At 45.8% G+C, this 14322-nt stretch overlaps 1 protein-coding gene across 1 annotated transcript in view; it reads left to right on the top strand.

The window, feature by feature from the left end:
* The first annotated feature begins 7762 nt into the window (after window positions 1-7762).
* Window positions 7763-14322, top strand: part of CHRFAM7A (CHRNA7 (exons 5-10) and FAM7A (exons A-E) fusion) — a 94786-nt gene continuing 88226 nt past the window's right edge. The window contains exons 1-2 of the mRNA XM_077828317.1: window positions 7763-7817; window positions 12119-12258. Coding sequence (XP_077684443.1) covers window positions 7763-7817; window positions 12119-12258 — 195 coding nt within the window. The remainder of the gene's footprint in view (window positions 7818-12118; window positions 12259-14322) is intronic.

Raw genomic sequence — 14322 nt, 5'->3', positions numbered from 1 at the left:
TGCTTTGCATGGCCTGGGTCTTTGCAGAGAGAAAAAGATCTTCACTCACACTCACAGATATGAACCAGTCATTGAACCGGTGCAGCATATTGCAGTCACTGCACAATCCTAATAATTTTGCAGTCAACTAGCAAATCACTTTGAATTGTCTTCAGTCCTTGTCCCCTGTGCATTGACAACTATACTAAGCTTCCTTATACTGTATATGAAACTAGAAGAGCTCTCAGGTATAAATGAGCTATGGTTTATATAACAATGGGGGGGGGGGTTCACATAAGCTTTAATGCAGGATTTTGCAGCTTTTTCAACAGTAGTTTTCTGTGCTATTTGGGTAGAATATACCCCTGTGCAGAAGGCCAATAGAGACCTTTGCACCATTAAAATTTCATGTAAGCTCTCAAAATAGGGTTTAAGTGAGATCTATGCAATGCCTAGATGTGCTGCACAGGAATACATTTCTCTTTTTGCATAAGAGAGAGAGAAACAGGCCACATTTTCAAGTTAGACAAATAAATTTGTGCAGATATTTGCTTGCACCCAATCTTACTCTTCAAATGCACGGCTTTCCTAAGTTTACTGAGTATGACTCAATCACAGATGTGTATGGATACAACTGTATTTTCTAATTTTGAAAAACTGGATCAATATGTTGGAAAAACAAAATAATTTATATTCAGTAGTGGTTTTTTGGTATGTTAATAGTTCTGCATTCTACATGCTACCCAGAAGTGGGTGCTCAAGATTTTCTGCAGATATTTGTTTGCATTTTTAAATGAGTTTGCTTTGACCATTGTGACAAGATGAAGCAGCTCTCTGGGAAGGGCTAATGGATCCCTGCCTATCACATGGCTGGATGACATCTGTAAGAAAGAGGAAGCTGGACCTACAGGGTGGACTGGAACTGAGTGGATTTTTCTCCCTGGGTGTTGGAGGCAAGGGAAAAACCTTGGGGGACTGAGATAGCATTTGTCAGCAAATTTGTTTTCTTTTGTGTTATTTATGTCCTCTGTTTACAAATTATAAAGGGAGCCCTGAGTCAAGGGATATGAGGTTTCTTATCTGCCCAGGCTGCTGAAACAGCCCAGGAATGTACAGCGATGCTTGCACCCTTTTCGGTTTGCTTCATATGTCTTTTCACTCTCTATGAATATTCATGATAATATTTTAAACTTGAGCCACTTCCTGTGAGCAGTCACACCAGAAATCTCATAAGAGTTAAACTCCAGTGAGGGAACAGAAATAATACCACAAGATTTATGTGCCCACTCACAGCTAAGCATCAGAGTTCACATTATGGATTTTTAATTTAATAGCAAACTATGGAGTATATAAAATGGATTTAATAACTTCAAATAACAAATGTGAGCTATTCCACAAACAGAAAAATAAGATTTATCAAGGAAATTATTTGCTATGAATTATTCTCTCAGCTCTTCTATTACTGGAGGTTGGGCTTCCATACAATCCATGAAGAACAGACTTTTCTTTTTAACCTTTCCTAATAAACAATTAAGTTACTGATTTATTCTGAGTTTCTACAGGTAAGTGTTAATTAGTTTATTTTTACAGCAAGTTTATTCTTTATTAATGTTAATGAGCTCATCGGTTGGTAACAGCAGAATTTTTATAACTGAGTTTGCTTTTAATTACTAAGAAGGAAAGATGTTGAGGACCCTAAATGGTTCTAAATAACATGGTTGTGTTTGTCTTTAACTGGCATATGTTGAGATGATAGAGCAATGCTCAAACATGGAAGCTCAGGCTAGAGCAGTGCTACTCAAAGTGGTGGTCCGTGGACCGGTGGCGGTCCGCGAGCCATTGGCTGCCAGGCTGCTCGCACATTGGAAAAAAAACCTGCTGGTTCCTCACATCAGATAGCTTGAGAAGCACTGGTGTAGACTGCATAGGGCAAAATTCACAAAGGGTCTTAGGTGTTGCAACACCTAAGGGTGCCCTGTCACCTAGTGGAATTCATAGCTCGGAGTTAGGTGTCCAGGCACCCCATCCATTGTAGGGCTTCACAGAAGCCAGCAAGCTGAGCAGGGAATTGCCTAAGCTACTCACTACTGAAGAAGCACTTAGGGCCTGTATCTACAAAGGGACATAGTGCCTCTTTGTTAAGGATTCATGGCTGTGAACCCTCTTCTGGAGTTAAGTAGCCTGAGCCCTTATAGCCAATAGCCCTGGGGGTAGGGCACTCACCGGGGATGCAGGCGATCTGCTTTTAAATTTCTTCTTTTTGATTTGCAATTTGGAGGTAAGTCTCCCAGATCCCAGGCGCTCACCCAAACGGGGGGGGGGGGCTGCAATCCTGCACGTGGGTGGGGGTTAGACTCAATGACCCGCGCGGTCCCTCTCGCTGCTCCTGTGATTCTATAAAGGGCGCAGCGTGAGCCGCTCCATTGCTGCTGTGACAGCCATTCCTGCAGTTACAAATGCAAACTTCAACATGGTGCTGACGCCGCGGGGGAAGGGGCCTTTGGGTGCACCCAGGTCTGGCTGGAACTGCCCTGCCCCCTCGTCAGGCTGCGGGGAACAGCAGGGGTCTCCCGCGCCCCACCCTCGCTTGCAGGGGCGGCCTGAGGCTGTGGCCCCGGGTCAGCGCACCGCAGCTGGGCCCCAGGACCAGCTCTGGCCGGCCGGCGGCGCTGGCACGTGGAAACCTGCCGTGCAGCCTCTGCCGCGCGGGCTGCTGAGCCCCACCCGGCGCGGGCCGGCTGCGCGCAGCCGCAGCAGGTGGAGAGGCTGGGGCGGGGCTAGTGGGGTCCGGCTCCTCCAGCCCCCGCGCGGCAGGCAGAGCCGCGGGGGAGGGAGCGAGGAGTGGGTGGGGGCAGGGCGCCGCTCCCAGGCAGGCCGTGGCCCCGCTGACTCGCCGTTCGGCGGCCAAGTCGCTGGGGGGGTGGGCCAGAGCGGCGGGATCGCAGCCCGCCAGCAGAGGGCAGCGCTGAGCCGTGGACGCGGTCCCCGGGCGGTGGGTCGCGTGCGCAGGTGGCTCCCTCAGGCGGCCTGTGGCAGAACCAGAGCGGGCGCGGGCAGCCTCTGGAGCCGGGCGCTGCGAGCAGCTACGGCCCGCGGGGAGGGCTGGTTGCAAAGGGATGATGGCAGGGGGAGGAGAAATGCTACCGAGCGCTGGCTGGAGCGAAGCCGCGGTCAGCTGGGGGTTTGTCCCCGATTCCCAGCTCTTCAGTGCTGCCGAGGATCTGATTCCAGCCCAAAAATCAGTCACAGTCTCAGCCTCAGGCAGAGCATTTAAAAGGAAGCCACTGAGGCGTTACCCTGTCAGAAAAGTATATCCCCTGGGGGGAGAGTATCCTGTGGGGGCGGAGGGGATTGGTCTTGATGACTGGACACGCCTTGTGTATTGTGTGGTTTCAAATGAGCATGGCTTTTCCGTTGCCTCAGCTTGCACCTCATTGGCCAGTGTGCCAGAGAGGCTGCAGGAAATACACCACCTTATATGTGAAAAAGCAGAAATGTTCTGCTCTGCTCAGGCTGTGCACACTTAGCTGTTGCTTTTCCTTCTTGGGCCTGAGGGCAGGCACCTAGGTACCAAGTGACAGGCCCTTTAGAGATAACCAAACAGATGGTAGGTAACTTAGGTGAGTAAGTGGCTCTTCAGAGTTCAAAACTAACAGTGACTGATAAACTACAGTTTTCTGTATTATTCGATGAACGCTCACTGTCTTCTATCACAGATAAGCAAAACAATAGCAAATATCTGCTAAGATGCAGTTGTCCAGGACGTTGAACTATTGTAGCAAAAGCACAGAATCTGAGGTCAGGGATTTGAACCGAAAGTAATAACCCACTTATTGGCTTAAAATACTTTAAACATTGTAAATGGGAAACACAGTCAAATATTTTAAAATACATAATAAATGTTGCATTTATCACGATTATTTTCCAAATTTTGTACATTAGAACTGCATCAGGATCTTTTCTATTCAATCATGTGTTTGTCATGAAGTCATCCTTTATGTTTCTCAGAAATACAATGTGACAGCTATTTATGGGGTGGCTAAACTTACCGAAAGCCATTTTAACAACTAAAAGTAATCAGAAATTGATCCTACACTCCAGCTAGTCACCAGCTCAGTTCATTGACCCCCCCGCCCCTCCCGGGACTGCTTTCCATCTGACATTGCACAGTATAACCCATGTCATGGAGCTCCTGACCACAGAAAGTCTGCATGGAGAAGGGTTGATTTGTACCAGTAAATCTTGCATTATGGTGTTGGAGAGGAGAGACCACAACAAGCCAGCACAACCTAAAATGTGGTCAGGGTTGGCCAGCGGGAGTGGTGAGCTCCATGCAATGCCTGCTGTTGGAGATCCAATGGAGTCTCAACTACAATCGATCTTCATCATCGTATCCACTCATTATACTCCACACCTGAACATAGCCATTATATGAACAACATACCCCCATATCTCAATGTCCGTACTTTGACCTGTTAAACTTTTACTCCCAATCGGGGAGATTGCAGATTATGTATTCCTTACGCCATCCGTTCCTAAACCGAATTTCGCACCCCTTGATAATATGTACCTTATTCCCTGATAACCAGAAACTTCTATGTTTAAACTCTACTGTTTTCTTTTTACTTCCACATCATGAGCAAGGGTAGTGCAAACATTGCCACCCTCCATGAGACTGAATCCTTGGTCTGAAATGCACTGATATCTGCTCATGCAGGGAGTTGCAGTTTGTACTTTGTTGCCCCAGCAGGATTCAGTCAATCCCTAAGAGTGAAATTCACTGGCTCCCTTAATGTGGCTACAGAAAGGCCCAAGTGCAACTGAAGCACCCTGGCTGTGCTGTGTGGAAGGAGGCTGGGAAGAGAGGCTATGCATGAGGGACTCTGCATCTTTCTACGTACTGTGGGACTGAGGACTTGTCTACACACACATTGTACCGTGTATAGTTAGTGATACAGCCCCTCTACTGCACATGCAGTTAAATTAGTATAGTTTCTTCTTATAAGGTAAGGGGAATAAAGTCTAAGAGTATAGCTACATCCACAGGAGGGATTAAATAATTTCAGTAGGAAAACAAGTCCCTAACTGAAATAATTGAATTGGTACAAAACAGTATGTAGACCAGACCTAAATATCATGGTGTCACTCCTCCACATCAGTATCTGTGTTTGTGTAGGGACTAGGGATGTGTGCTTAAGCTGAGAGAGAGCGTGAGGATGTGGAGGCAGAATCAGTATATCCATGAACTGCAGGAATCCACTGTGTGTTCTGCTGTTAGGAGAAAAATTTCATCTACATATTCCCAAGCTTCTCCCCACCCATTTACTCAGGTTCTGCACATGGGCTATGGATTTCAGGCTAAGTGAAAGTTTCTGGCAATATAGGTACATTAAAAAAAACCCTCTTCATAAATTTGTATTTTGACTATTTCTAGCCAGTTCCAATTAAAAGTACAGAGTTGTGGCAAATTTTTTTCTCCTAAGCGCTGATTACTTAGGATTTATGGTTTTAAGGCAGTAGCCTAAGTGTTTGTTTCCCTGGAAATGTGCTTTTACTATAAGTTACGGTTTAGTGAACTGTAAATGCCACACAGATGCTGATCTACGAATTAGCAATTAGTAAAGCTCTCCACCAAAATGGAGATGTCTCTTTGCAAATCTGTGCTTCACAAAAGGTTTAAGCAAGGGTGTGTATGATGGGGTGAGGTGAGGTGGGGTGGGAGAGAAGGGTGGCTGTTATGACTACATTTTACTGGTTGATGAAGTGATCCCTTTATGGGATTTGTGTATAAATTTAGGTTTGTTAAAGTGCTTCAGTATCCTTTGGTTGAAAGACAAGCAAATATAGAAACACTACTGGGTATAAAGTAATCCGATATTTTAATACACTCCTGAACAGCTTTAGAAGCCTGATCCTGATGAGTAGCTTCAATGCCCGTTGAAGTCCATGGATGTGAAGGATGCTGAACATCCAGCATTTGGCACCCAGGAGGACTGAAACCCTTAAGGAAGAACATAAAAATATTAATAGCATGTAAAGGCAATTTTTTTTGAAGGAAAGGAAACCAGACCTTGGAAAACTAAGATTTTTGTTGCTTCAGTGTAAGAGCAAATGGACCTGAATCTCATTGGGTGAGTAGCATGGCGAGGGTTTGAGGCTGTGGGCTCCGTACCAGATCTGAGTTTCTGGTGTCCTTTAAAAAATGTGTTTAGTGTCATCAATAAATCAGGGGCCATGGATTTCTCCTGCAACTCTTTTTAAATTACATGGTATTCTAGACACTGGGGGAAAAAATAACCATCTCACACTTGAGCTCCCAGCTCTGTGCGGCAGCTGGGATCTAAAGGGCACAAAATGGTTCATGCATATACGACATTATCTGATTCCACTTGCCCCCCAAAACAAATGTGACTAGGGGTCAGATCCTTGGCTATGGCTGCACTGCACACAGTGCAAGTCGGGGTTGGGGAGGGGGGCAACAGTGACTTAAAGCTCTCCTCTGCAGTCCTTTATCCTGCTGCAGCTATGGATAGACCAGTACCCTTCTTTGTTAGAGCAGCAAGTTCATGCCAGGGCCAGTCTGCAATGGCACCTGAAGCTGAAGGCACTGCTGAGGAGCAGCATGGCATAGGGGGTCCCAGACATGCTCTTTTTCCTTGCTACCCCAGCAGCCTGGAGTGAGAGAGGCAGAAAGCCACCTCTGCAGGAGCAGAGCATCTTATGTGGGGTTATCCTCCCCGGGGACAGTTAAGACCAGTGTGCAAGGGGTTGAGCAAGGTAGGAGTGGGGGCTCTTATTTTTAGCTTTAAGTGCAATTAAAGGTCCAATCACTAGAAAACTGATCAGGTTCCAATAAGGTGTGTTCACTTAAAGGACTACCAGAATGTATATTCCTGCCTTATAAATAAATGCAAGTTTGGCACAAGTTTTGCTTTTCCCTTATTTGTCCCAGGAGAGGAGCCCCTATACTGCTGAGTCAGCTCCATTTACTAGGAATTGCTGGATTTGTGGCTGCCCCAGCGTCTGGCGACTGTGCAGAGAGGAGTGTCTCAGCAGGCAGGGATGAGCCAGAGCTCCTGCCCCCCCTGTGCTTCGTACCCTAAAGGAGAAGGCTGCAGCTCAGCTTGGTTGTTAAAATGTGAGCAAGAGTAGCTTGATCCTGCGGTAGCGAAGTGCCCCTCTTGGAGTGAACTGCAGAGACTGGCAGTGGGATGGGGCCAGAGGGGAGTTGTGCCTGAGTGACTGTCACAGGGCTGAGTAGCCATGGAGGGAGGGAAGGGTGGAGAGTGAGATCCGCTCTTAGCTCACACACACAGCCCTATAAAGCTAGGGCTGCTCAGTTGAACGGGCTGCATTTCTCCAGCTGCTGCAACGTCTCTGCCTCCCCTCTGCCCTTGCCTGAGGGTCTACAGGGATTAAGGAAAGTAGGGAAAGCCATTACGTGCAGGAGGAGGTGGAGGGAGGGGGGCAGTCATTAGCATTCCTGTGCTGTGCCTGAGCTGGCAGCATCTCAAGGAGAGATCCGGGGCCAGCCCAGGAAGGGGGCTGGGACCAGGAAGAGGAGCTGGAGCCCTGTTCCTGACACCCCGTCCCCCAGAACCTCTCAGCCCTGTGTGCCACCAAGCACTTGCCTTCTAGTTTCTGCTCTGCGTCTCTTTCCCTTTCTTTATCCTGCTCTGAGTGCCTGTTCTCGGCAGCTGCCTGGCTGATTTGGGGCTCGAGCTGAACTTTGCTTCTGGGTCTGGGGCTCTGCAGCTGCTGCACTTCCTCAGCGAGGCTGGGGATGGGACTCCGGGAGCTGACTGTCTGGCTGATCGTGGCTGTGGGGCTCGTACATGGTGAGTGGACTTTTGTGCTTCGCTTTCCCTTTCTGCCCCTTGTGGCTGTGTATCTGAGGGCTCTGCTTGCCCACACATCCTTTGCTTAGCCCCTTCTCTCCACAGGGTTCGGGCTGGAGTTTACTCTCCTGGTTCTTAGTCATCAGATGTAGCCTGGGTGATGAGGCCACTGTGCAGATGCTCTGCAAACTGCCCCTAGCCCAACAGGTAGCCATGAGCAGTGTTTGGCAAGCGGAGAGGAGGGGATGTGATCCCTAATGTGCTGGCATGTAAGGGATACCCATGTGGGTTAGGAAGAAAGACAATTGCCTTTAAATCCTTTTGGAGAGTCTTCTGCAGGACTCTTCTGCAGTGGTGGGTGGACTGATGCCCACCCCCAGATTGTTCCCTCTCCCCACATCCTGCTGTTGCATTGGTGCTCAGACCAGTGGCATGAAAACTGTTCCCTAGCCCAGATCACTGTCTGGGATCAGCCTCAATGGTTTTTACCCCCTTGGCAGGAGTAGGGGCTAAAAGATGAGCGGGAGGGGAAACATACTCCTGGCTTTTAAACAGTAAGCTCCTCAGGCGTCCTTTGTGTGGGGAACAAAAGGTTGGTGATCAGGAAATAAGCAGGGAGGTGGGGGACAGATGACAACATTGGTTTGGGCTGGGGACAGACACACAGGTCACACACAAAAAGGACTGATTCCTACAGTGTTGTGGATTTCCATTTTCTCTAATTCTCTCCTGTATTGGCTCTTCCATACTTCCATCCCAGGGGTATGATTTCTCTCTCACCAAAAGTAAATGACAGAATCAGTGTCTTCTCTAGAATGATATGGAGCTTTGAGGTGCACAAAGATGATAAAATTTCCCCGGTGGTGTGATTTAGTATTTGTATTACTGTAAAGCCTTGGAATCCTAGTCATGGACCAGGACCCCAATGTCCTAGGCGCAGTTCAAGCACAGGGCAAGAAAACTGTCCCTGCCCCAGAGAGTTTACAGTCCAATGATATGGGTACTTTGATTGTCCTTGTAATCTCCTGGTTATTCCGTCATTTTCAGGTATATCACATTCTTCTGTTTTTCTAGTTACAGCTATGCTACAGCAAGTATCAAATTATGAGCAGTGTATTTCATCCATTAAAAACTGCTACATCTCACTAGTTCTCATCCCTGATCCAAAGGATGCAAATGTTGACACATTGATCTTAACGTTTGGAAATTGCTCTCCCTGGCTAAAGAGGGGAACTGGTCAGAGTGGCAGATTCTGAAAGGTGAGACACATCAACCAGAAGTTCTAGCTACTGAGAGTCAGGGAAGAGAAGAGAAAAGGAGTACTTGTGGCACCTTAGAGACTAACCAATTTATTTGAGCATAAGCTTTCGTGAGCTACAGCTCACTTCATCGGATGCATACTGTGGAAAGTGTAGAAGATCTTTTTATATACACACAAAGCATGAAAAAATACCTCCTCCCACCCCACTCTCCTGCTCGTAATAGCTTATCTAAAGTGATCACTCTCCTTACAATGTGTATGATAATCAAGTTGGGCCATTTCCAGCACAAATCCAGGTTTTCTCACCCCCCCAACCCCCCCACCACACACACAAACCCACTCTCCTGCTGGTAATAGCTTATCTAAAGTGACCACTCTCCTTACAATGTGTATGATAATCAAGGTGGGCCATTTCCAGCACAAATCCAGGGTTTAACGAGAATGTCTGGGGGGGGGTAGGAAAAAACAAGGGGAAATAGGTTACCTTGCATAATGACTTAGCCACTCCCAGTCTCTATTCAAGCCTAAGTTAATTGTATCAAATTTGCAAATGAATTCCAATTCAACAGTTTCTCACTGGAGTCTGGATTTGAAGTTTTTTTGTTGTAATATCACAATTTTCATGTCTGTAATCGCGTGACCAGAGAGACTGAAGTGTTCTCCGACTGGTTTATGAATGTTATAATTCTTGACATCTGATTTGTGTCCATTTATTCTTTTACGTAGAGACTGTCCAGTTTGACCAATGTACATGGCAGAGGGGCATTGCTGGCACATATCACATTGGTGGATGTGCAGGTGAACGAGCCTCTGATAGTGTGGCTGATGTTATTAGGCCCTGTGATGGTGTCCCCTGAATAAATATGTGGGCACAGTTGGCAATGGGCTTTGTTGCAAGGATAGGTTCCTGGGTTAGTGGTTCTGTTGTGTGGTATGTGGTTGCTGGTGAGTATTTGCTTCAGGTTGGGGGGCTGTCTGTAGGCAAGGACTGGCCTGTCTCCCAAGATTTGTGAGAGTGTTGGGTCATCCTTCAGGATAGGTTGTAGATCCTTAATAATGCGTTAGGGGGTTTTAATTGGGGGCTGAAGGTGACGGCTAGTGGCGTTCTGTTATTTTCTTTGTTAGGCCTGTCCTGTAGTAGGTGACTTCTGGGAACTCTTCTGGCTCTATCAATCTGTTTCTTCACTTCTGCAGGTGGGTATTGTAGTTGTAAGAATGCTTGATAGAGATCTTGTAGGTGTTTGTCTCTGTCTGAGGGGTTGGAGCAAATGCGGTTGTATCGCAGAGCTTGGCTGTAGATGATGGATCGTGTGGTGTGGTCAGGGTGAAAGCTGGAGGCATGTAGGTAGGAATAGCGGTCAGTAGGTTTCTGGTATAGGGTGATGTTTATGTGACCATCGTTTATTAACATTGTAGTGTCCAGGAAGTGGATCTTTTGTGTGGACTGGACCAGGCTGAGGTTGATGGTGGGATAGAAATTGTTGAAATCATGGTGGAATTCCTCAAGGGCTTCTTTTCCATGGGTCCAGATGATGAAGATGTCATCAATATAGTGCAAGTAGAGTAGGGGCGTTAGGGGACGAGAGCTGAGGAAGCATTGTTCTAAGTCAGCCATAAAAATGTTGGCATACTGTGGGGCCATGCGGGTACCCATAGCAGTGCCTCTGATCTGAAGGTATACATTGTCCCCAAATGTAAAATAGTTATGGATAAGGACAAAGTCACAAAGTTCAGCCACCAGGTTAGCCGTGACATTATCGGGGATAGTGTTCTTGACGGCTTGTAGTCCATCTTTGTGTGGAATGTTGGTGTAGAGGGCTTCTACATCCATAGTGGCCAGGATGGTGTTATCAGGATGGATTGTAGTTTCCTCAGGAAGTCAGTGGTGTCTCGAAGGTGGCTGGGAGTGCTGGTAGCGTAGGGCCTGAGGAGGGAGTCTACATAGCCAGACAATCCTGCTGTCAGGGTGCCAATGCCTGAGATGATGGGGCACCCAGGATTTCCAGGTTTATGGATCTTGGGTAGTAGACAGAATATCCCAGGTCGGGGTTCCAGGGATGTGTCTGTGCGGATTTGTTCTTGTGCTTTTTCAGGGAGTTTCTTGAGCAAATGCTGTAGTTTCTTTTGGTAACTCTCAGTGGGATCAGAGGGTAATGGCTTGTAGAAAGTGGTGTTGGAGAGCTGCCGAGCAGCCTCTTGTTTATATTCCGACCTATTCATGATGACAACAGCACCTCCTTTGTCAGCCTTTTTGATTATGATGTCAGAATTGTTTCTGAGGCTGTGGATGGCATTGTGTTCCGCACGGCTGAGGTTATGGGGCAAGTGATGCTGCTTTTCCACAATTTCAGCCCATGCACGTCAGCGGAAGCACTCTATGTAGAAGTCCAGTTCGACGTTCAGGAGGAGTCCACCTAGAATCCTTTTTTTTTGTAGTGTTGGTAGGGAGGTCCTGTGGATTAGTATGTTGTTCAGAGGTATGTTGGAAATATTCCTTGAGTCGGAGACGTCGAAAATAGGATTCGAGGTCACCACAGAACTGTATCATGTTCGTGGGGGTGGAGGGGCAGAAGGAGAGGCCCCAAGATAGGACAGCTGCTTCTGCTGGGCTGAGAGTATAGTTGGATAGGTTAACAATATTGCTGGGTGGGTTGAGGGAACCATTGCGGTGGCCCCTTGTGGCATGTAGTAGTTTAGACAGTTTAGTGTCCTTTTTCTTTTGTAGAGAAGCAAAGTGTGTGTTGTAAATGGCTTGTCTAGTTTTAGTAAAGTCCAGCCATGAGGAAGTTTATGTGGAAGGTTTTGGGATAAGAGTTTGGTATGGTAATTAATGGAACAGATGTAATACATAAATTATGGTAGAATTTCTTGGAAGGAGGAAGTATAAACTAAAAGGTAACATAATGCCTGATTTGGCTAATGGGAGCAGATTCTGAGTGGAAAGCATTTCTGAATGCTGCATTCTTTTACATCATAATGCTGACAGTAGATTCCTAAGTATTTATCAGTTTACTTATTCAAACAATTTACTTGTTCAAAGTGTCCCTGCAAGGAGAGTTCCAGAGGAAGCTCTATAAGGAGTTGCTGAAGAATTACAATCCTCTGGAGAGGCCTGTGGCCAATGATTCCCAGCCGCTCACTGTCTACTTCACTCTTAGCCTCATGCAGATCATGGATGTGGTAAGTCTTTAATATTACAGGATGCTACTTCTTTAAGAGGCTAAGTATTACTGCACCCAATTGACTTAGCCATGGAAATATGGCGGTGATGAATGGATGGTGGAGCTTCTTTGGGAAAGCACAGGTAACTCAGACAGTCCAAAGCCAAGTTTTGACGGATTCATTTAAAAAAAAATAAATCAAGATTTTAGCTATGTCAAATTTAAGTCTCTTTCTGAGATGTACTCAACCTCCTAGATAGTCACAAACCTACCAATTCTCAGAACAGATCGCTTTCAAAGAAAGAGTCAAGGTTTCTTCTTTGCTTTATTCTAATCCTTAATTATACTTTGATCCAGTGTGAAAGTGCTGTCTTTTGAAAGAGATGTAAAACAAAGATCCTGATTACAGTGGCTGTTAAAGAACTCATGGCACTTTTTGCTGGTGGTGGGGTATCTGGCAAAATCTCATCTTGGGTAATTGCATTTTACATTGCTCCTGTATCTTAATTTAGATCAGCTATTCTTCATATCCTGTCCTAAACTTTTATGTAACTGTGTGCTGTTAATTAGCGGCTGTGTTCCATGCCACAACTGGTTGCATATCAATGGTGAATGGAGTGATTCCTGTGCAGAGTTTGTTATATTTGCATTTGTGAAATGACAAAACTGCTGGGAAAAATCCCATGAATAGCTAGAATGTACCACATGAGGTCACTGATATGTGATATCAAGGTGGTTATACTTTACTGTTCACCACATCATTCCTTTTTATTAGATTTAAAGTAATTTAGTAAAGAGATTAGTTATTTAAAAACTAATAGTTAACCTCTAAATGCCATAATGTCTCCAGCAGATGTTCAAAGTAAAAAACATTAGGAGCAGCAGAATTAAATAAACTGATGGGATTATATATGACAGATAGCTTGTTATTTTTTTATTTCCTTACAAGCTGCCGATTGGCAAAAGCTGGTCATTGTTGATTTACTATCAAAAGGTCAGTACACTGTGCAGGCTTAAATGTTCCTAGTCTCTAATAAATATAACTTTTAGGGTGTAAGTTTTAGATTTCCAAGACCTAAATGGGAATCATGGTAGGTATTTCCAGCGTGAGATTTATTATTCACTGACATGAGTGTAGCTAGTAATAGGCAACTGTTTGTGTCTGTGCAATTAAAGCCAACAAGTAAACCTGTCACTTATATTCTAGTTGTGGCTGTTTTAAATTTATTTATTTATTTATTTATTTAAATTTATTTTAAAAAAAAATAAGAGTTTTAATACATGGCACATGAGAACATAACAATGGCCATACTGGGTCAGACCAATGGTCCTTCTAGCTCAGTATCTGGTCTTCCAACAGTGGCTGGTGTCTGGTGCTTCAGAAGGAATGAACAGAATAGGGCAATTTATCCAGTGATGCTTCCCCCCCCGGTCTCCAGTCCCAGCTTCTAGCAATCAAGTTTAGGGACAAAGTGTAGGGTTGCATCCCTGACCATCTTGGCTAATGGCCATTGATGGACCTATCCTCCATGAACTTATCTAATTCTTTTTTTAACCCATTTATACTTTTGGCCTTCACAGCATCCCCTGGCAATGAGTTCTGTGGGTTGATGGTGCATCAACCTGTGGAACTGGTGGGACACTGGGTAGGAGGACAGAAATTACAGGCAGCGTGTCTCTAGGTGCCTTAGGGAGGGAAGGACGGGTGTTTTATGTAGGCTGGAATAGGGAATTTGAAGAGGCACTGGCAGGTTAAATTTGATGCATAATTTAATCACAGACTGTGGCTGGACCTGCATGGGCACATACTATCGGGAGAGGCCAACTATGATGTGGTTAGACGCACAGGCACAGCAGTAGACTAGTACTGTAGATGGTACTGTTTTCCCTTTTGGACAGTACACAGAGCGATGGTGGTAATTGTAGTACCTGTTTGTTATGGTAGTGCCTGAGAACCGACCAAGAATGGGGCCCCATGGTGCTAGGTGCTCTACAAATCCAGAGTTACAGACTGCCCCTCCCCAAAGAGCTTACAATCTAAATGGACAAGACAAGCACTGGCTGGGGGAAGGAGTGTTAAACA

This window comes from Eretmochelys imbricata, chromosome 10, assembly GCF_965152235.1.
Source record: "Eretmochelys imbricata isolate rEreImb1 chromosome 10, rEreImb1.hap1, whole genome shotgun sequence".
Taxonomy (NCBI): Eukaryota; Metazoa; Chordata; order Testudines; family Cheloniidae; genus Eretmochelys; species Eretmochelys imbricata.
This window is presented reverse-complemented; position numbering and strand designations above follow the sequence as displayed.